We start from the raw sequence: 21,477 nt of genomic DNA, 5'->3' as shown, positions 1-21,477 counted from the left end.
CTCTGCACGGGCGGCAGAGCCGGGGGCGCCCCCGAGGGGGGGCTCGAAAAGGGGGTGCTGGGGTGGGACAGTGGGACGGCATTTCGCGGGGTGCTGGGAGAAAGGGTGTCGCAAGGTGCCAGGACATCTGGACTGTGACCCGCAGCCGTGTGGCACCGAACTTTGCCCCAGTTGTCACCGTCGAGGGGCTGGGCCCGCCCCGGGGTATCCCCGACGTCACAAAGCCAGCGCGGTCACAGCAGCCGGGGCGGCGACACTGGACTGTCCCAGGACCATTCATCCTCCTCCTGCCGCCGGAACACGCTGGGACCCGTTTGACCAGCTCCATCCACCGGGCCAGGTGTGCGGGAGCACCGGGACCCCCGTGCGAGGGACCCGCACCGGGGAGGGGCCGCTCGGGAGGGTCGGGGCAGGGTCTGTCCCCGGGATCGGGGCCAGGGCAGCTCGGGGGGGTCTCTAGTTCCGGGCTCGGGGTGCGGCCGGATCCCAGGGAATCGGGTCGGTGTAGAGCGGTCCCGGGGGTGTCCGGTCCCCGGGGGGTGTCGGTGCAGCCCGGTCCCGGGGGATCCGGTCCCGGGGAGGGGGGTCGGTGCAGCACCGGCCGAGGAACGGGGTTCCGGGGGCCTCGGTGCAGGCGCTTCCCGGCGGCTCGCTGCCCGCCCGGCCCCGGGGCTCGCTGCCCTCCCGGCCCCGGGGTTCGCTGCCCGCCCGGCCCCGGGGCTCGCTGCCCTCCCGGCCCCGGGGCTCGCTGCCCGCCCGGCCCCGGGGCTCGCTGCCCGCCCGGCCCCGGGGCTCGCTGCCCTCCCGGCCCCGGGGCTCGCTGCCCGCCCGGCCCCGCGCTGCCCGCGGTCGCTGCTCCCGGTCCGCCCCGGGCCGGCCCCGCTGGGCGGCTCCGGTCACATGCGCTCGGGGCGGGCTCCGGGCTATAAAGGGCGGCGGGGAGGAGCGGGGCGAGTCCGAGCCCAACCGAGCGGAGCAGAACCGAGCCCAGCCGCCCGCGGTGAGCACGATCCGGGGCCGGTCCGCGGTCCTGGTTCCGATCCCGATTGCGATCCCGGTTCCGGGTCCGATCCCGGGTCCTATCGCAATCCCTGAACCGATCGCAGTCCCGGTCCTGTTCCCGATCGCAGTCCTGGTCCCGGTTCCGGTCCCGGTCCCGGTTCCGGTCGCAATCCTGGTCGCGATCGCGATCCCGGTCCCAATCCCGCCTGTGATCCCGACCGGGATCCCGGTCCAGGGACTCCCCCCTGTCCCGGGATTTTCCGGCCGCGTGGGTGGGAGCTGCCCCGTTCCGGGGAGGGGTAACTCGGGGTCGTCCCTTCGGGGGGCAGGAGGGGGGCGCTGGGGGGGCCTGACCCCGCTCACGCTCCGTCCTGTGTCCCCCCAGTCCCGCCATGGCCACCAGCGAGCCCACACCGGCGCAGCCCAAGGCAGACGAGCAGCAGGTCAGTGCGGGCAAGGGGGAGGAATCTGGGGGCGATCCGCGGGGTCCCTGCTCGGAGACAGGGGTCGGGGTTATCCCACCCTCGGATGGGCTTGGGGAGCCGCGGGAGCACCCCAAAACCATCCCCGGGGTGTTGGGGACACACAGCGCACCCCGTTCCTTGTGAGATTTGGGGTCCCTGGCCCCCACGCTCACCCTGAGCCCTTGTGGTCCCCAGAGCATCGGGACACGCGTGGCCAACCTGCCCCTGGTGAGCTCTGCCTACGACATGGTGGCCTCAGCCTACAGCTGCACCAAGGAGAGCCACCCCTGCGTGCGCTCCGTCTGCGACGCCGCCGAGAAGGGAGTGAAGACCCTGACGGCGGCGGCCGTGAGCGGGGCCCAGCCCCTCCTCACCCGCCTGGAGCCCCAGAGTGAGTGCTGGGGGGAACGGCTCCCCACGGGGATGGGGGAGCCCCAAACCGGCTCTCGCTGAGCTCTCCTGAGGCAGCGGGAGAGGGAGGACCTGGTTTTGTGCCTCTGGTTTGTACGGCCAAGGAATGAAGGGCTGGAGAAGCTGTAAGAAAAAATGTGGGGGCAGCACCCCCTGAATTTTGGGGTGGTGGGAAATCTGGCCCTGGCAGAGCTCCGGCAAGGCACGGGGTGCTAAACCCACCTCTCTTCACATCTCCAGTTTCCAGCGCCAACGAATTGGCCTGCAAAGGGCTGGACAAGCTGGAGGAGAAGCTGCCCATCCTGCAGCAGCCCCCCCAGAAGGTACCGGGGTGGGGTGGGGTGGGGTGGGCAGCACACTCGCGGCCTCCTCAGTGCTTAACAGAGGTTTGTCTGTCTGCCCAGATCATCTCGGACACCAAACTGCTGGTGACCTCCACGGTGACGGGGGCAAAGGATGTGCTGACCAGCACCGTGGCCGGGGCCAGGGATGCCGTGTCCAACACCGTGGTTGGGGCCAGAGATGCTGTGTCCAACACCATGGTTGGGGCCAGGGATGCCGTATCCAGCACCGTGGCCGGAGCCAGAGATGCCGTGTCCAACACCGTGGTTGGGGCCAGGGATGCCGTGTCCAACACCGTGGTTGGGGCTAAAGATGCCGTGTCCAGCACCGTGGCCGGGGCCAGGGATGCCGTGGTCGGGGCCAAGGACGCGGTGACCAGCCGAGTGACCGGTGTGATGGACATGACCAAAGGGGCCGTGCAGGGCGGTGTGGAGCTGACCAGGTCTGCGGTCAGCAGCGGGGTCAGCACCGTGGGCCAGATGGTGGCCAGCGGGGTGGGCTCCATGCTGGGCAAGTCGGAGGAGCTGGTGGACCATTACCTGCCCATGACGGATGAGGAGCTGGGTGAGCAGCTGATCCCGACCCTCCAGAGAGGCTGGGCAGAGCAGGGGGGGCTCTGTGGGGCGCTGAGGGGGGTGCTGGCACCCCCTGAGCACCTCCTGTCCCACAGCCAAGCTGGCCACGGCCGTGGAGGGCTTCGAGCCGGAGCAGCAGAGGCAGCAGCAGAGCTACTTCGTGCGCCTGGGCTCCCTCTCCACCAAGCTGCGGCACCGAGCGCTCCAGCACTCCCTGGGCAAACTGCAGAGCGCCCGCCAGAGCAGCCAGGACCTGCTGGCCCAGCTCCAGTGCACCCTCGACCTGGTAGGACCCAGCCCCGCGGCCCCTGTGCCACCCCGGGGTGTCCCCTGGTGGCCCCCCCACCCACCTGGCTGCGCCCCTCTCCCAGGTGGAGAACCTGAGGCAGGGCGTGGACCAGAGGCTGCAGGGAGGGCAGGAGAAGCTGCAGCAGCTGTGGCTGGAGTGGAACAAGAAGCAGCCGGGCGGGGGCAAGGACCAGCTGCCACCGGAGGTAGGAGCCGGGCAGGGGATGTCCCCCAGGGCCACCCGGGGTGTCCCCCGGCCCTCACCCCGCCGCGTCCCCCCGCAGGCCGTGGAGTCGGGCACGCTGACCATGCTGCGGGGCCTGAGCCAGCAGCTGCAGAGCTCCTGCCAGCCCTTGGTGTCCAGCCTGCAGGGCCTCCCCGGCAGCGTGCAGGACACGGCGGGGCAGGTCCGGCACAACGTGGAGGAGCTGCGGGCGGCGCTGGCCTCGGTCAGCTCCCTGCAGGACGTGACGGGGCCCGTGCTGGCCCGAGCCCGCAGCCACGCCGCCACAGCCCGGCAGCTGATGGACGAGCTGGTGGAGCACGTGGCCTCCAACGCGCCCCTGACGTGGCTGGTGGGACCCTTCGCCCCCTCGGGCAAGCGCCCGGCGGAGCTGGAGATGGAGTAGCAATTCTGGGCCGCTCCCCCCACCCCCAAAACCAGCCTGGTTAGGAGCCTTTGCTAAACCCCCCGGCCCCCCTCATCCCTCACCTTGTGCCTGCCCCCGTGGGGACCCCCCTGCCTGCCCCAGCTCTGTCCCTTGTCCCCTCGCTGGGGACTGCAGTTCCGTGCCTTGGCTGCCCCAAGTGCCTGTTGGGGGTCCCCCCGTGTCCTCGGTGCCTTCAACCCCCCCCGGCCTTGTAGGGCCGAAACAGCACAAGAAAACAATAAACTCTCGTTAGTTTTGCACTGGATTGAGGCTTCTCTGGGGGTGTGGGCGGGAGGAATTGGGCTCTGGAGGAACAACCCCCTCCCCAAAACCTGGGGACACCTGAGCCCCCGTTCCCCAGACAGCCCCCCCAGGCTCTCCCTGCCACCGTGGAGGGGTGGGAGGAGAGGAGCTGGCAGTGGGATCAGGAGCGGGGTCCTGGAGGGGCCATCCCACCCCCCAGCAGTTGGGCAAGAGGCACTCGGGATGTTTTTGGGCTTTATTTGGGTCTTGTTTACGGAGCGAGTGTGAACTCAGTGCTGGAAAAAGAAAAAGTGAAAGGTCCCCAGGGCAGTCATTGCAGCCTGCGAGGGGAGGTCGGGGGGGGCAGCCTCCCCCGGGCTCGGGGCACAGAGGGGAGGTGGCGCCGGGTGGAGCCGGGAATTCTTTACTGGACATGGACAAAAGCTCGGGAGCCTTGCAAAAGGGCCGAGAGAGCAACGCTGAGCTGTGCCCAGCGTGGGCAGGATGGTGCCAAGTTAGGAGAGAACACACCCTCTTTACCCTGTTTTTACCCCCAGGAGTTGGAGCCCGGCCCTGGGGCAGAGGGATCCGGCTCCAGCTGCTGCCTCTGGATGGAGAGAGGATCATGATGGTGGGGAAAGGGGCTTGGAGCAGCCCCTGAGAGCCTGATCCTGGTCAGAGGGAATCTGGGCACCCACGGGTTGTTTATCCAGCCCTGACCCTGGGCAGGGGGTTCAGGTCCTCCCCTCGTCCCAGCCAGAGATGCCTCAAGAAAGAGACACTGGGGTTCCTTCTGTTTTTCATTAGAAAACCCTTTATATTCATTTCATGTCGGTTGAAATCACAAGAAATTAGGTAGGAGGGGGGGAAAAACAAAAAACAAAACAAAATTAAAACCAAGGGGGGGGTGGGGGGGACAAATACAGACACCAGCACAGCCCCCCCGCGGGCGGTGCCCCCGCAGGGACGGGACACGGGACAGGACCAGGGACATCGGCTACGGTGGGACTTAGTGAAGTGACTCAGGCAGGGGACGAGGCAGAGGCTGCTCTCCCTTCCCAGCCTCTCCTCCTCCTCCTCCTCCAGGTGGGAGCTGCTTCCTCAGCTCTCCTCCTCCTCCTCCTCCTCATCCGCAGCCTCCGACTCCCCCCGAGCTCGCTCCGGCCCGGCCTTGGGATAGTCCTGGACACTGCTGGGGGCAGGGAGAGCTCAGCCCCCGCCCTTCTCCCACGTCCCAGCTCCTTCCCAAGCTGGGAGAACCCTTCCACGACCCACAGGATGCCCCCAAACCATCCCTGCAGCCCCCAGCTCTGCCCACCACACTCACTTGTTGTGGGGCTCCTCTGTGGATGCCTCCAGCTCCCCAGCTCCCGGCCCTTGGCTCTTGTCCTTCTCCTCTGTGCCCTCTGACTTTTGGGACAGGGATTCACCATTCACAGGACCGGACAGGTCTGAAGGGAAGAGAGAGAGGCTCAGGCTCCTGGATGCCCTCATCCATCCCGACCCCCGCGGTCTGAGGATCCACAGCCACAGGTTGCCCCTGGACATGCAGCCGAGCCTGAGGGGTCCCCAGGACTGGGCTGACACCCACAGCTGCAAGAAGGGCCCCAGAACCTCCATCCTCCAAGCCAGAGGCACTGTCAGGGTGGATTTTCCCTGCCAGCTCCTCTGGGAAGGCTCTTGCAGCATCACCAGGATGGCCCCAGACGGAGACCTGGCTCCGAGGGTGGAAGATCCCAGTCACCACTCCCTGTGCAAGAGCCTGACCCGGTGTCCCAGGACATGTCCACACTCCCTCATGCCTGGACCGGAGCTCGGGCTGGCAGGGAGGAGCCATCCCGGGCCAAAAGCCAGCGCGGAGGCCCCCAGAGCCCGGGCGTGGGGCTGCAGGTTTGCCCTGTGCCCTCACTGCGCTCCCCATCCAGCCCTCCCCCGCTGCTGGCACTCCAGCAAAACAGGGCCTGCAGGTGCTGATCCCTCCCCCCGAGGCCAGCAGCCACCTCCCCGTGTCCCGTGTCCCCAGCAGGACGGGGCACGCCCCACGGAGGGGGCTGGGACATGCCCAGGCAGGGCAGGAACGGTCCCGGCACGTCCAGGGACGCTCGGGAACGTTACCAGCATTTGTCTCCTCTTCGCCCTTCTCATTCCGTGTCTCCGCTCCCGACAGCTTCTCCTGGCCCTTCTCGGCCTCCCCCTTGTCCTTCTCAGGCCCGGCTTTGTTGGCTTTCTGGATGGATTCCATCTTTGGTCCCAGCACACGCGACTTCAACCGGGTGTAGACCTCGGCCGCCTTTTCCATCACGTCCTTGTTGGCTTTGTAGCGCCGGATCTGGCCCGGGGAGCAGGAGGAGGGATCCCCTCAGGGCTGGGGCCAGGCAGGCTCCCTGCCGGCCCCAGGGAGGGCTCAGCCCCCTGCTCTACCTTCTTGAGCGTGGCCACCACATCCGTGTGCTTCTGGAGGATGTGGGAAGTGACCTGGAGCGTGCCCAGCTCCTCGAGCGCGTTCAGACAGCGCTTGATGTCCTGCACGGATGGCACCGGGGTCAGCAGCTGCCCTGGGGGCACCTGGGGCCTCCCAGCACCCCCAGAGGAGGAGGAGGAGGCAGAGGAGGAGGAAGAGCATTCCTGGGTATCACAGCCAGGCAGGGACGAGCAGGGGTGTCCCAGGCCACGCCATCGGCACTCACCGGGTTATCCACCTTCAGCGCAAACTTGATCTCACTGTGAAGTTTCTGGAGCTTCTCCTCCACGGTGGGCTCTGGAGCAGAGGGACAGGCACAGGCCGAGATGTCAGGGCACCAGCAGAGCCCCCGGCCCTGCCCAGAGCCCAGGATTTGCTCTGGGGCCTGCAGTCGCTCCCAGGCAAGGGTCTGTGTCCTTCCAAAGCCGAGCACAGCCCCAGGAATGTCTCTGGAGGGGACGGGTTGGGGTGTGCCAGCATAGAGGGGATGCCAGGGAAGTGATCCTGGGATTACAGCAGGGCTGGGAAGAGCCCTGGCACAACCTCACTGATTCCTGCCTGTCCCAGGGATGAGGAAACTATCCCTGGAGCCCTGCCCTCCCTCTCCTCCCCCTCTGATGGGAATCTGTGCCTCTCTCACCCTTTTTCTTCTCCATCCTCCTTTCGGGGATGGGGTCGGATTTCTTCCGGCCTCGTTCCACCTTCAGAGGTCTGTGGGAAGGGAGAGAAGGGGGAAGATGGCCGTGGTGAACCCCCTGCTCACCACTGGGCTAACGAGGGGGATGGCACTGGCTGGAGCATCCCGTGCCCCAGCTTCCCAGGAATGCAGACAGGAAAAGCCCCAGCAGAAAGGAAACACCACAGAATCCCGTCCTGGGAAGCCCCAACAGCTCCCGCAGCCCCTGCAGCTCAGGAGGAGGAGGGGAGGAATGACCCAGCCCCTCTGCAGGTGCTGCAGCCCCACCCCGGGGTGCTGGGGCCGGGGCCGTGCAGGAACAGCCCCATTCCCAGGAGGAACGGGGAGGCAGGGAGATATGGAGATGCTGACTTGTTCCGTGGCTTCTCCTCTGCTCGGCCCCTCTTCTCCTTCTGATTTGGTTTCCTTGACAACTCCGAGGGCTGTTTCTTCGCCGGCTTCTTTACCTTGGAGGAGAGAACAATGCAGGGAGAGCAGCAGAGCCCTCCCCGCTGCGGCACAGACAGAGCCACGGCCACGCCACAGCAGGGCCCAGGGCACCCCACAGCCACCCCACAGCCACCCCACAGCCACCTCCAGGGCCCAGGGGCACCCCACAGCCACCCCACAGCCACCCCCAGGACCCAGGGGCACCCCACAGCCACCCCACAGCCACCTCCAGGACCCAGGGGCACCCCACAGCCACCCCACAGCCACCCCCAGGACCCAGGGGCACCCCACTGTCACCCCACAGCCACCCCCAGGGCCCAGGGCACCCCACAGCCATCCCCAGGGCACCCCACAGCCACCCCACAGCCATTCCCAGGGCCCGGGGGCACCCCACTGTCACCCCACACCAGAGCACGTGGTCGGTCACCCCACAGTCACCCCACTGCCATGGCACACGGTCACCCCACGGCACATGGTCACCCCACACACTCCCAAAGGCTCCAGGGGGACAGTGGAGCAAACCCCATGGCCGTGGTGGAAGAGCATCTTGGAGATCATGGAATGGTTTGGGTTGGAAGGGAACATAAAGCTCCTCCCATCCCACCCCCCTGCCATGGCAGGGAACACTTTCCACTGCCCCAGGGCGCTCCAAGCCCCATCCAGCCTGGCCTGGGACACTGCCAGGGATGGAGCAGCCACGGAGCAGCTTCTCTGGGCGCCCTGTGCCAGATGTGAGGCCCACAGCTGGATGAGGCATCCTGGGCCAGGGCAAGAGCTCCCACTCCAAGGCACAGAAATGCCACGGACAGAGCCCTTCCCAACACCAACTTGCAGGGTAACCCAAGGTCACGAGAGCCCGTCCCTGCCACCCCTGGCGGTCCCTGATGGCCTGCCAGGGAGGTGACAGGTTGTCCCTGAACCCCCAGGCCCCCAGAGCTCCACACTCACCTCCTTCTCCTGCTCCAGCTCGGAGTCCGAGGAGGACGGAGCCTTGGCCCGGCCCCTCCGGCCCTTTTTGGCCGTTTCATCCTCGGCGCTGCTGTCCGAGTCCGAGTGCGCCTCCTCGCCCTTCTCCGCCTTCTCCTTCCTTTTCTCCTTCTCCTCCTTCTCCTGCTCCCGCAGCCGCCGGATCTCCTCCTCCTGCTCCCTCTTCCTCTTCTCCTCCAGCTCCCGCCGCCGCTCCTCGTCCCTCCTCTTCCACTCGCTGATGCGATCCACATCGCTGTCGCTGTCACTGCCGGGACAGGACAGGGCAGGGTAGGCTGGGACCCCAGCGCGAGCCCAGCCCAGCCCAGGGGTGACAGTGTCCCAGCAGAGCTCACCTGTCGCTGCTGGAGCTGCTGGGGACGCGCTCCGGCTTCGGTTTCCTGCCCCGGGGCTTGGGAGGGGGTTTCTCAGCTGCAAGACAACAGGGACATGTTCAGCAGGAGCCCAGGAGGTGCCTCTGTTAGAACAGCCCCGAGCCACGGAGGCAGAGGGGTTCTGGAATGTGCCCACAATTCGGGATGGGACCCCAGAGCAGGAGCAGGACAAGGAACAGGGGCAGGACTAGGAACAGGAGCAGGGGCAGGAGCAGGACTAGGAACAGGAGCAGGACTAGAATCAGGAGCAGGACTAGGAAGAGGAGCAGGAGCAGGAGCAGCAGCCCCAGGGGTACCTGGCTTGCGGCCCCTTGGTGCCTTTTTCACCGACACATCTGAGTCGGAGTCCGAGTCTGACTTGGTCATGTCCACGGTGGCATTGCCCATCTCCAGATCCGAGTCCACTTTGGAGTCGGAGTCAGAGCCGGACTCCACCTTCTGCAGGCAGAGAGCAGGGCTGGGATGGAGGGTGGCTGTGGGGTGGCACTGCCCCAGTCCCAGCAACACCCCCAAACCCAGTCCTGGATCCCAGCATCCCGAGCCCCAGCAGGTCACCGAGAGATCAGCGAGGTCCCTCCAGGTGCTCCAGCCCAGGGCACAGCCCTGTCACCCCAGCTGCCCCCTCCCCACAGCACAGACCCTGACTTCTCTCCAGCCTCCCAAAGATCAGGGGCCCTTTACCTTCTTCTTCCTCCCTGCTGCCGGCATCCTCCGTGGAGCCCGGGCCACTGGCTTCTTCTCAGGAGTGAAATCCTGGAGGAAAACAGGAATACGAGGAAATGTGGAACAGCGCCACCACGGTATCGAGCCAATCAGGTTTCCTCCAGCCTCTGCCCCACTCCCACAGGGATGTTCTCCCCTCCACGCTGCCAGTGTAACCCCAAACTCCCTCACCTGGTCACTGTTTTTTTCCGACTCAGAAGACGTTTCTGAGTTTTCCTCCTCTGTGACAGAGGGGCTGCCCTGGTCCAAGTCACTGGAGGATTTCCGAGGCCGTTTTGTCACAGGCATCTGGCAAAGGAGCGGCGACAAGGTGAGAGCAGCCCATTCCTTCTGCACCCGCCGTGGACAGCAATTGTTTCCTGGGAAGGGCTTTCCCCAGCTCTTCCCAACCCTGCAAGAGCTGCAGCTCTGGATCTTCCTCCAGGCTGCAGACCCCACCAGGACTGGCCACCCCACCACCCCACAGGCATCATGAGACAGCCATGAGGACCCCCAAAACCACACTGGGCCCCATTTCCCACTGGAGAACCCAGAGGGAGTCGGTTTCCCCACCACGTTCTGCTGGGGCGGGTCCAAGGAAAGCTCCACAGTGTCCCCCGGCTGGGCCACCCCCTGTCCCCAGCCCACGCCCACCTTCATGGCCAAGGGTTTCCTCTTGAGCCCGCTGTGGTCGCTGCCTCGGTCCGAGTCCTCGTCGCTGTCCACCTTCTCCGTGGGGACCGCGGCCATGGCGGGGTCGTCCTCGTCGTCCCCGGCGTCGCTCCCGGCCATGGGGTCGTTCTCGGGGACGTCGCTGTCGGAGGAGCTGGCGGGCTAAAGGCAGGAGGACAGCGGGGTTAGGGGGGCAGGAGAGGAGGGAGAGGGGGCACCGAGGGTGGGGAGAGAAGGGGAACAGAGCTGGGTGTGCAGAGCAGTGCAGGGCAGCGTCCCCTCCCAGCACAGAGCGGCTCCGGATGCCACCAGCCCTTCCCAGGGAACGCTGCACCCCTTCCCACAGCCCCTCACAGCCCACACCCGGGACACACCCCCGGGGTGCTGCTGCCTCGCTGCCCTCCATCCTCACCCCCGCCAAAACCCCCGGAGCAGAGCCCAGCCCTCCTCTGCCCTGACGGCGCCAGACAAGCCGGGGTGGCCGCAGTCAGCCTCTTCCCGTCCTCTTCCACAGCCTCCCCACGGGAAAGGTCCACACAAGGAGTCCAGGTGGCCACCGCGCTCTTCTCCTGTGTCCTGCTCCCTGAAGGTCTCCTTGTTCCTCCAGCCCCATCAGGACGTTCCTCACACAGGAACATCACATCCCAGCTTCATCTTCTGGGCTGCTCCTCTGCGTGAGGCAGCGCTGCCGTTCCTAGAGCCGGGGTTCTTCCATCTGCTGGAAAGCCTCTCGTCTCCCTTGGTCGCTCCTGGCTCCTCACTTCACTCAGGTCCCAAAGCCAAGGGAACTCCAGTGTCTTCTCCTGCTCCATTCGCCCACAGGACGCAGTGGGTGCTGCTGAGCCTCAGCCTCGCTGGTCCCTCAGCCCTGACGGGAGTTTCCCAAAGGATTCCTGGCCACGGCAGGTGCTGCCTCCCTCACCACCACCAATCTCCAGGTTTTCAGGCACCTCCACAGCCTCATCTTACCCTACACCCACAGTTTTGGGTGGCCCATTTCCCAACTCCTGCCCCTCCAATCTCACTCCTGCCCCGGCCATGGCACAGCCCGGGGGGCTCATTCCCTGCACCTGCTGACCTCCAGGGACCACCCTGACCTTGTAGCCCACCTTACAAACCCTCCTCTGCCTCTTCAGCCCCACGGAGCCGACGCCTCCTGTGATGATCTTTACCAAATAAACTGGATCCCAATCATGGTCATGAGCTGCCCCCAGGAGCAGCTGACAAAGAGCTGGTCCCTGGCCCCAAATCCCACTGGAGGGCACAGGAACCTCAGGAATGGATGGAGAAGGGGACTCCCCAACAGTCCATCAGCAGGTCCAGGAGCCAGGGACAAGCAAGCCTCAAGTTCTTGCTCTGCAAACAGAATCTCCACGATTCTGGGCAAGCAGCACAACGCACAGCCCCGATTTCACCGTGATAGCGGGGCACGAGCACCTTCCTCCAGAGCAAGTGGAAACTTCCAGTGCTCCTGGAAGCCCGAGGGAAACCCCTGCCTGGAGGAAGGTGAGGAGAGCAGACTCCCTGAGGAAGGGAGAGGGCAGGGAAGGAGAGGGGAGCCAATTCCACCCCAAGGAAGCCAAGCTGGAAGCTGGAAGCAATCGGCACAGCAGCGAGGAGAAGCAGAGGAGGAGGAGGAGTGGCTGGGGGGACGAAGAGGCCGCGGCCCCATGCCCTGCCCAGCCCACACTCACCGCAGGGGCACTGTAACTGGCGTGGGGGTTGTTCTGGATTTCCCACAAGCCCTCGTTGAAGCCTTTTCTCTTGTTTGGTTTCCCGTATTTGTCTTTGTACTTTTCGTAAGGGAACAGATCTTTAGGGCCCAAGAAGGCGCTGGAGGGAGACAAAGCAGAGGTGAGGCCGGGGCGGCAGGCCAAGCCCGGCGCGGGGAGCGAGGCAGCGCTTACGTCTCGTGGGTGCCGAAGAAGAAGATGGGGTACTTGTTCGGGGGGGGTTTCACGGCGCCGTCCGCGATGTCATCGATCTGAAAGGAAACCCAAAGCACCAGCAGGTCAGAGACAGCGCCGACACGTCCTCAGCCCCGGCGAGCGGCGGCGGGTCCGGCGCCCGCGTGGAGCCCGGCGCGGCGGGGAGAGCCCCGGCCGGGGCCCTGGCCACGGAGCCCGGTCCCTGCGGGGTGTCTACGGGAAGGATCCGGCACCGAGGTCCTGTGGGCAGCGTGGGCTCTGTGCTCCTCCCCCGGGGATCCACGGCCGGGCCGCGGGGCGATGGAGGAGAGGCCGCAGGGTCCGTCCTGGGCGAAGCCCCGCTGCCGGCCGGGCACCCCGTCTTCTGTGCTCCGCGGGCAGGGGGAGCCCCGGGGTGTCCAGGGGGTGCTGGGGAGGTCTTCGGGCCGGGGGGACCCTTCCCCAAAAAGCAAGCGAGCTAAAGCAGCGGGGCTGTCCTGGCGGGAGCGGCAGTCCCGGGTCTCACGGCGAGGTGCAGCCAAGCGGTGTCAGCTCCGGCCCCCTGAGCTCCCCGATCCCGCACGGTTCCACCTGCCAGGCTCTTCCCAGCCAAGGGCAGTGGATGCTCCCGGGGACCCCGCGGAGCGCCCACGCAGCCCCAGCCGAGCACATCCCAAAGCAGCTCCCGCTCTCCGGGAGCACCGCGGCACGACGCTGCCCCCCGGCCAGCGGCACCAGCTGTCCCCCTCCCCAAACGCTCCAGCACCACAAATAACCGCCCCAAAGCGCAGCAGCACCCCCGATCCCGCACCGTGAGCACTCACAGCAGCCCCCCAGCCGTGTCACACCTGGAGCGTCCCCTCAGCGTCCCCAAGACGGGACAGCGCCCAGGCCCCGCAGTGCAGGACCCCATCCCGACGGGAGCTCCCATTTGGGATCTCTGACCAGCGCTGGAGCCTCATCCCAGCCCAGCTGCCCGTGTGGGATCCCCCGCTGCGGTACAGGACACCCCATTCCAGGACTGGCCCCATCCCAGGAGAGGCGCTGGGATGGGACCTCCCGTCCCGGAATAGGACACCCCGCACCGGTAACGGGCCCCATCCCACTGCGGGACACTGCAATCCAGCACGGGCGCTGGGATGTGACCCCACATCCCAGTCTGTGCCGGGACAGGTCCCTCGTGCCACCACCGGATCACATCCCGGGACAGACACCGACACGGGTCCCGCATCCCGAACGGGACACCCATCCCGGGACAGCCCCTCCTGTCGCGGTACAGGTACCGTTACAGCGTGCCCACCCCGGTACCAGCTCCCCGTCCCGGCACAGGGCGGCCCGTCCCGGTGCGGGTCCCGTTATGGCATCTCCATCCCGGTACGTGCTCCCACGCCGGTGCCGTGCCCTCGTCCCGGCACGGGATCCCCATCCCGGCACAGGTACCGTTATGGCACCTCCATCCCGGCAGGGCCCTCCGCTCCGGGGACCGGGCTCGGTACCGTCCCCATCCCGTCCCCAGCCCCGCTCCCGATCCCGCCCCCATCCCGGTGCGGGACCCCCGCCCCCCTCCCGCCCCGTCCCCCCGCGGCGCGGCCCCGCGGTCTCACCCGGGCCGGCCAGTGCGGGTAGCCCTTCATCTTGGCGAAGACGAGGTCTCCGGGTTTGAAGCTGTGTGGCATGGCGGCACCGGGGGCACCGGGCGCGGGCAGGCCCAGCCCAGGCCGCGGCAGCACCGGGCAGGCGGCGGGGGCGGCCCGCACCGCACGGCACGCAGGATGTCCCGCCCCCGGCCGCCGCCGCGCCGCTCATTGGCTCCGCCGCACGTCGCTCGGCCCGTCCGACCAATAGGAGCGAGGTGGCGGAGCGGCGGGATAACGGGATTGGGCCGCGCCGCCGGAGGCGCCGAAGCGGGGGGCGCTGGGGGGGGCGGGGCCTGAGGGGCGGTGGGGGGACGGGGATGGGGACAAGGACTGGGGGACTGGGACGTGAGGGGGGACAGGACTGGGGGGACTGGGACCTGAAAGGGGACAGGAATGGGGACAAGGACTGGGGGACTGGCACCTGAGGGGGGACAGGACTGGGGGGACTGGGACCTGAAAGGGGACAGGAATGGGGACAAGGACTGGGGAACTGGCACCTGAGGGGGGACGGGGCTATGCGGGGCTGGGATCTGGGGCGGGTGAGGACCATGGCAGAGTGACAGCGCTGAGGAGGTGTCCGGGTTCTGGGGGGACAAGGGTGTGGGGAGAGGGTCAGGGCTCTGGGTGGCACAAACTCCGATCCTGCCCCATCCACTGCCCCCAGCTCAGCCCCCCAGCCTGGGGATGCAGCTCCTGCCTGAATTCCTTCCCTGACTGGGGACAGTGCTGGGTGCTCGTGTCCCTGGCCCAGGACAGGGACACCGGGACAGTCACTGGGGGCCACCGGGTTCCAAACTTGGGCTCAGCCCAGCTAAGCTGGAGCAAACGCTGTGCAGCTGGCCTGGGGGCTGGATTAGGGTTTAACCCGGTTTTAACCCAAACTGGTTTCTCTGGAAAGTCATGGAAAGGGAAACAGTCCCTGCCCACAGCAGGCTGCACCCAGCGCCTGGCGAGAGCCAGGCGGGACAAAACCCAAACCACAACCCACGGTCTGGGGAGAAACTATTCCCGGGGTTTGGGGGAAGGTGTGTGAGGAGGGGAAATCCCGCTGCAGGGGATTCATGAAGGCGGTGTCGGGGTGTCAGGAGTGCTCCCTGTGACACTGTGAGTGAGGCCTCGCTCCTGCTGGGCTGTGCCACATCCCTGCCGTGCCGTGTCCCTTCTGTGCCACGTCTCTGATGTGCCACATCCATGCTGTACCACGTCCCTGCTGTGCCATGTCTCTGGTGCCCCATGTCCCTGCTGTGCCACATCCCTGGTGTGTCATGTCTGGCCTTGCCATATCCCTGTTGTGCCACGTCCCTGCTGTGCCACATCTCTGGTGTCCCATGTCCCTGGTGTGCCATGTCCTGGCCTTGCCGTATCCTCTCCATGCTGCATCCTGACCGTGCCATATCCAGTCCGTGCCGTATTCTGGCCTCGCCGTATCCCAGCTGTGCCATATGCCAGGTCTGTGCCACATCCCGGCCGTGCTGTATCCCAGCTCTGCCGCATCCCAGCAGTTTCAGGGCTCTGGATGTTCTCCTCAGCCTCTCCTGTGCCGCGGTGGTGTCGGTGGAGGGCGGATCCGTGTCTCAGTCCATAATTCCCACGCGTGATGGTGCGTCCAGCCTTCATCCAGGTGTTTGTGGCTCTCGGTGCCACCGGGGTGTCCCCGGGCTCTGTCCCTGTGCCGGTGCCAGCGGAGGGGCAGTGCCAGGGGCTGTTCCACAGGTGCACAGGTGAACGCACAGCCCCCGTTCGGGGTGGGCTCCTGATCCCGGGGGCCGCAGCCTCGGCTGGGAGTGTCCCGTGTCCCACGGGGCCGGGGAGCAAGAGCAGAGCCGTGGAAATAAAAATAAACGCCGTGAAAGCACAGCACGCGCAGGGGGTGCGTTCACGGTGTCCACGCTCAGGTTTGGAGCCCGCGGGGGACGGGACGGACACGAGGCTCCCCGTCCGTGCGCTCCACACGCCGCCAGCCCCGGCTGTGCCCCAGCGCCGGGCGAGGTTCGCTCCGGAGCTGCCCGGGGCTCCTTCCATCCTGCTCCGCTCACACCGGGACTGCTCCCGGGGCTCCTTCCATCCTGCTCTGCTCACACCGGGACTGCCCGGGGCTCCTTCCATCCTGCTCCGCTCACACCGGGGCTGCTCCCGGGGCTCCTTCCATCCTGCTCCGCTCACACCGGGGCTGCTCCCGGGGCTCCTTCCATCCTGCTCCGCTCACACCGGGGCTGCTCCCGGGGCTCCTTCCATCCTGCTCCGCTCACACCGGGACTGCCCGGGGCTCCTTCCATCCTGCTCCGCTCACACCGGGGCTGCTCCCGAGGCTCCTTCCATCCTGCTCCGCTCACACCGGGGCTGCTCCCGGGGCTCCTTCCATCCTGCTCTGCTCACACTGGGGCTGCTCCCGGGGCTCCTTCCATCCTGCTCTGCTCGCACCGGGGCTGCTCCCGGGGCACCGGGAGCCGAGGCTGTTCCGTGGGGGCTGCGGGTGCGGGTCCGGGGCGCTCCGGGGGTGCAGGTTTGGGCTCCGTGGGTGCCTCCGGGGCTTTGTGGAAGTCCGGAGGTCCCGCTCTGGGGTCCGTAGGTGCCGCTCAGGGAGTCCCAGGTGCCTGTCACGGGTCCGTAGGTGCCGGCAGTCCCCGGTGCTCCCGGTGTCCCGTGCCCCCCCGCCCCGGGCCGGTCCCGCCCCGTTCCGGTGACGGCGCGGGCGGGCCGGAAGCGCGGGGGGGGCGCGGCGGCCCCGCTCCCGTCCCGGTGCTCCCGTCCCGTCCCGGTGCGTCTATCCCGGTGCTCCCGTCCCGGTGCTCCCGTCCCGGTGTTCCCGTCCCGGCGCTCCCGACCCGGTCCCAGCCCAGCACCGCCATGCGCAAGTTCTTCCAGGAGATCAAGGCCGACCTGAAGTTCAAGACGGCGGGGCCCGGGCAGAAGCTCTCGGAGCCTTCCCGGTACGGGCTGGGGTGGGAGGGGGGGGGGGGACCCTCCGGTAACGCCAGCGCCGGTACCGCCACCCCCGGGCACCAGCGGCCCCTCCGCGGCCGGTACCGCCCGCCCTGGGCCCGGTACCCGCCCGGGGCCCGGTACCCGCCCGGGGCCCGGTACCCGCCCGGGGCCGGGGTCAGCGGCATCGCCGGGCCCCAGCGCCCCTTCCCGCCCGCGGCTGTCACCGCCCGAGCGAGCGGTCACCGAGCCCGTGTCCCCCGTGCAGGGCCCCCAAGGAGAAGCCGAAGGCCGAGGTGGCCCCGAAGCCCCGGCAGGCCCCCACGGATGAGGCGCAGAGGGCGGCGGCCGCGGCGCTGGCCCGGCTGGAGCTGAGGCCCAAGGGGAAGGCGCCCTGCTCCTCCCAGGAGGCCGTCAGGAGCCAGGGTAGGAGCGGGCCGGGGGGCCGCGGAGCTCTCCAGGGAGTTCTGGGGGCAGCTGTCGTGGAAATGGGGTCATCTGTCAGGGAAACGGGGTCATGTGCGGCCCTGGGCTGGGACACCGCACCTGGGCAGGTGTTTGCTTCCCAGGGCGGCGCTGAGCTGTCCCTAAAGCCTCTGGAATGCGCTGAGCCTCCACTCCAGCTGCGGTCTGTCTGTTGTAGTGAGGAAAGAGCTGATGGCCGAGGCAGCTGCCAGCGAGATGCGGCTCTCCGTGGAGGAGGAGGTGAGGGAGATGCTGCCCTTCCCTGCTCGGCACCCCGGGGGCTGCTCTCCCTGTCCTGAGTGGGTCTGCCAGGGTATTTACACACATGACCCCCCCAAACCTCCCCGTGCTCAGTTTGGCGCCTGGTTTTATCTCCTTCAGGAGCAGGAGGAGGAAGGGGCAGCTGCTCCCTCTGTCTCGGGGGTTTATTTCATCTGCCCCTTGACCGGTGCCATTGTGAGGAAAGACCAGAAGGAAAAGCAGCTCCGAGAAGCCATCCAGGCAGTGAGTGCTTCCCTTCAGACTCCTTCCCTTCCCTCTTCAAACTCCTTTTGTGCCATGGGTCCCCTCCAGCAGTGACCTCGCCAACCCTCCACCTCCTTCCTGTAAAATCCCCCCCAGGACAATTTCACTTTACCTGTTAAATCATCCCTGGGCCCGCAAATGGGGAACAGCTGGGCTGAGCTGGGGTCAGCTCCTCCCTGAGCAGCTTCTCTCCCTCTCCGCCAGTATTCCTCCGTGGACCCGGTGGCTGCTTCCATCATGGAGATCCAGACCTTCAACAAGGACCGGGAGAAGGTCCGGGCGTGCGTGGAGACCATGGCCAAGTGAGTGTCACTGAGGGCACGGGCAGCTCGTCCCTTCCCTGGTGCATTTCCTTGCTCTGCTTTTGGCAAAGTCTTTTTTTGGAAGAAAACTGAGCTCCTGAACCACCCAATTTGTCAGTTGACTTGATGTCAGCATCCTGGAGGGGTTGGTCCCACTGATCCACGAGGTTTGGGAGCTGCAGGTTGTTTGCTGACATTGATGTATTTTATTTTCCGGGGTTTCTCAGCTTTTTTTTCTCTGTGAGAAATACTGTGAGGTCTCTGTTTCCTCTCTGACCTTGGAGTGCTTTGATCCAGGCAGTGCGTTCCTCTTCCTGCAGGTACCTGGATAACATTTACCTCCATCCAGAGGAGGAGAAATACCGGAAAATCAAACTGCAGAACAAGGTGTTTCAGGTGAGCTCAGACTCCCGCAGCTGCTCAGCCTCGGGAAGCCCTTGCTTGGAGCAAACTCCATCTAAATTCTGTCCTTTTCTTCCAGGAAAGGATAAGCTGCTTGGAAGGGACACACAAATTTTTCCAGGCTGTGGGGTTTGAGACAAAAACGCTGCCTGTTCCAGGACAAGGCAAGAACTGACGGCGCTTTGGGGGGTGCTGGGGGGCAGCTCTGCCCGCTGACAGCTCCACAGAGCTCATTACTCCAAGGCTGGAACAAAAACACCCTCCGAGCCTGCACATTCCTTGTCGGGCCGTGACATTTTCCCAGAGACTACTGGCCCTTGTGTGTCACTGCCCTGAAGACCAAGAGCCCCACGCCCCGTGTTTGTCCTTGCAGAGACCACGGAGGAGTTCTACGTGCTGAGGGAGGAGATGCTGAGCAGGTTGGAGGAGCTGAAGGAGCGCAGGGAGCAGCTGCTGAGCTCGGAGCCCGTGCGGGCGCAGCTGCACCGGCAGCTCACCGTGTTCCGGCCGTCGCCCGCGGCCGCGCGCTTCGAGCTGCCCAACGACTTCTTCAGCCTGACTGCCGAGGAGCTGCGCCGGGAGCAGCGGCTCCGGTGGGGCAGCGGGGCCGGGGGACGGCAGCCAGGAGCTCCTGGCTCTCTCCCGGGGGGCTACAAGGGTCTGTCCCCGCAGGACGGAGGCGGTGGAGAAGGCGGCGATGCTGAGGACCAGGGCCATGCGTGAGAAGGAGGAGCAGAGGGAGATGAGGAAGTACAACTACACCCTGCTCCGGGTGCGCTTCCCCGACGGGTACATCCTCCAAGGTAAAACAGGCTCCTCAGCCTTCCTGGGGCACCTCCAGAAGCTTCCGAGGAGGGGACGTGTAGTGGGGAACAGGAGGTGCTGAGTGCAGCTGGTGCAATAGAGCCCCCCAAAATCACAGTGGGGTAACGTTTCTCCAGGAACTCTTCCCATCTCCAAACCCTGCCCCTGCTCGGGGCTGGGGCTTTAAGCCAGGATTGGACAGAGAGGGAGGAATCTCAAGGCATCATTAATTAAAGTCTGCTCTTCCCAGGCCTCTGGAAACAAGCTGGACTCATTAGATCAGTGTGTGACAGCAGCCAGCGTGAGGCTGCCTGTGTGATGTCAGACTGTACAACAGCATAAATCCTCTTCAAACTTTCCAGTAGAACTCTGGAAATCATTTCAGGCTTTCCCAGCTCTTTGTTACAGGCTGGCAGGGGGTCCCAACAATTGAGTATTTTTCTTTGGGGATTCTGCTTTTATAGTTTTCAGTTAAATCAGGCTGGCTGTGTGTCAGGGAAGTCGTTGATCAAGTCAGCATCAGTGGGTGAAGCCCCATGGAACCGACCACAAAAGGTTAGATTTTGGTAAATGCCAGACTCTCTCACCTTGTTTTCTCATGGCAGGGACTTTTTATGCCCGAGAATCAGTATCTGTGCTCTACAACTTTGTGAGAGAAGCACTCAGAGATGACTGGCTGCCCTTTGAGCTCCTGGGACCTGGAGGTCTCAAACTGACTGATGAGAACTTGGCCTTCAATGAATGTGGGTTGGTGAGTGAAAAAAAAAAAAGATTATTGGTCCCTTCCAGAGCATCTTGAGGCTGTCAGTCTTCTGCTGCTCGGAGCTGGGGGAGAAGTTCGAGTCCTTTCAGAGCCCCAGGTTGTGCTCTGAGCCCTCATTTTAAGCACAAACAAAGCAGTAACTGCTTGGGGTCTGTGAGGTGTGGAGCTGTGCTGGGTCCTCTGGAGCACAGAGCAGCTGTCAGGAGCTGGGAATGAGGGAAGGCAGCGATGGTGAGGGAGGGCATGAACAGAAAGCCCAAAGCAGGAACTGCTTGCAGAATCCAGCCTTGCCCTTCTCAGTTTGGGCAGTTCCAGGTCTGTGGACGCACACAGCGTGTTCTAAACCCCAGGGGCACAGAGCAGCTGTGGCTGCCCCAACGCCCGAGGCCAGGGTGCAGCAACCTGGGGGCAGCAGGAGGTGTCCCTGGCCCAGGCAGGGGTGGAATTGATGGGCTGTGGATCCCCGGTCCAGGCAGGGGTGGGATTGATGGGCTGTGGATCCCCGGTCCAGGCAGGGGTGGGATTGATGGGCTGTGGATCCCCGGTCCAGGCAGGGGTGGGATTGATGGGCTGCGGATCCCTGGTCCAGGCAGGGGTGGGATTGATGGGCTGTGGATCCCCGGTCCAGGCAGGGGTGGGATTGATGGGCTGTGGATCCCCGGTCCAGGCAGGGGTGGGATTGATGGGCTGTGGATCCCCGGTCCAGGCAGGGGTGGGATTGATGGGCTGTGGATCCCCGGTCCAGGCAGGGGGCAGGGGCGGGCCTGGCCGGGCTGTGGCTCCCTGGGGTGGCACACCGTGTCCTGGCCCTGCTCAGGGCAGTGCCCGTCCCTGTGGTGCCCAGGTGCCCTCGGCCCTGCTCAGCCTGGCCTGGGATGCCGCGGTGATGGCCGACGTGGAGGCGGCGGCGGAGGAGCGGCGCTGTCCCCTCCGGCCCGAGCTGCTGGACGGCGCCCGGACCCTCTCCTGAAATAAAGGGCCGTGCCTCCAGCGCTGCTGGCTTTGGACTCGTCCCTCCTTTTCCCGAGGCTGGTGGAGCTCGGTGGGCTCTGGTGGTGCTGGTAGAGCTCTGCAGAGGGGCTCTGGCCTCTCCCCGTGGCTGCTGCCAGCAGCTCTCGGCACCAGACTGGAGCAGGGACTGCCTGAGGTGTTCCCAAGGAGGTGGTGGAGCAGGGATTAGGGGCTGTTAGGCTGGATTACCAACCTGAGCCTGGCTCTGGGGCTGGGTTTAGAGCTCAGCTTCCCCTCCTGCTTCTGTGTGCACTGTAACTCCTGTTGGAGAGAAGCTATTTGGATAAAGTTACACTTAGTCTGATTAAATGGAATTATTTAATGACTCGGTTCTGACCCCGGTTGTTTGAATTGCATTGTTGCTGTAGGTCTGAGATGCCAAACCAGTCTGGCGCTGGTGTTACTGGGGCAGCATCACCCCCTTGTCCCTCCACAGACCAGA

General features: G+C 65.6%; 3 protein-coding genes across 7 annotated transcripts; 2 read left to right on the top strand and 1 right to left on the bottom strand.

The window, feature by feature from the left end:
• The first annotated feature begins 168 nt into the window (after positions 1–168).
• On the top strand, positions 169–3,992 carry LOC136302412 (perilipin-3-like). Of its 2 annotated transcripts, none has more exons than XM_066205906.1 (8): positions 169–340; positions 1,388–1,445; positions 1,662–1,857; positions 2,118–2,200; positions 2,282–2,783; positions 2,890–3,080; positions 3,166–3,288; positions 3,367–3,992. In XM_066205906.1, exons 2-8 carry the CDS (start codon positions 1,395–1,397, stop codon positions 3,709–3,711), a joined length of 1,491 nt encoding a protein of 496 aa, XP_066062003.1. In that variant the 5' UTR covers positions 169–340; positions 1,388–1,394; the 3' UTR covers positions 3,712–3,992. The 2 variants fall into 2 exon arrangements, with proteins under 2 accessions (XP_066062003.1, XP_066062002.1); XM_066205905.1 differs by lacking the exon at positions 169–340 and adding an exon at positions 947–1,000.
• Positions 3,993–4,229: 237 nt separating this feature from the next.
• HDGFL2 (HDGF like 2) lies at positions 4,230–13,957 on the bottom strand. Of its 4 annotated transcripts, none has more exons than XM_066205706.1 (16): positions 13,809–13,957; positions 12,205–12,281; positions 11,992–12,130; positions 10,280–10,459; positions 9,818–9,934; positions 9,605–9,676; positions 9,220–9,361; positions 8,885–8,960; positions 8,511–8,796; positions 7,485–7,579; positions 7,077–7,147; positions 6,663–6,733; positions 6,397–6,498; positions 6,091–6,304; positions 5,303–5,426; positions 4,230–5,167 (listed from the first exon to the last, which is right to left on the bottom strand). In XM_066205706.1, exons 1-16 carry the CDS (start codon positions 13,878–13,880, stop codon positions 5,077–5,079), a joined length of 1,929 nt encoding a protein of 642 aa, XP_066061803.1. In that variant the 5' UTR covers positions 13,881–13,957; the 3' UTR covers positions 4,230–5,076. The 4 variants fall into 4 exon arrangements, with proteins under 4 accessions (XP_066061803.1, XP_066061804.1, XP_066061805.1 ...); XM_066205707.1 differs by having other exon boundaries at positions 4,231–5,164; XM_066205708.1 differs by lacking the exons at positions 11,992–12,130; positions 12,205–12,281 and having other exon boundaries at positions 4,231–5,167.
• A 2,586-nt stretch (positions 13,958–16,543) lies between these two features.
• On the top strand, positions 16,544–21,360 carry UBXN6 (UBX domain protein 6). Its single transcript, XM_066205735.1, has 11 exons — positions 16,544–16,771; positions 17,032–17,189; positions 17,407–17,468; positions 17,610–17,732; positions 17,958–18,055; positions 18,376–18,451; positions 18,537–18,621; positions 18,831–19,050; positions 19,130–19,260; positions 19,867–20,012; positions 20,869–21,360. The coding sequence occupies exons 1-11, from the start codon at positions 16,689–16,691 to the stop codon at positions 20,992–20,994; spliced, it is 1,308 nt and encodes a 435-aa protein (XP_066061832.1). The 5' UTR covers positions 16,544–16,688; the 3' UTR covers positions 20,995–21,360.
• Positions 21,361–21,477: the final 117 nt, after the last annotated feature.

Source organism: Chamaea fasciata, unplaced genomic scaffold, assembly GCF_029207755.1.
Source record: "Chamaea fasciata isolate MVZ Bird 193981 ecotype frontalis unplaced genomic scaffold, bChaFas1.0.hap1 SCAF_28, whole genome shotgun sequence".
Taxonomy (NCBI): Eukaryota; Metazoa; Chordata; class Aves; order Passeriformes; family Sylviidae; genus Chamaea; species Chamaea fasciata.
Note: the sequence above shows the minus strand (reverse complement) of the source record. Positions and strands in the feature narration are given on the sequence as shown.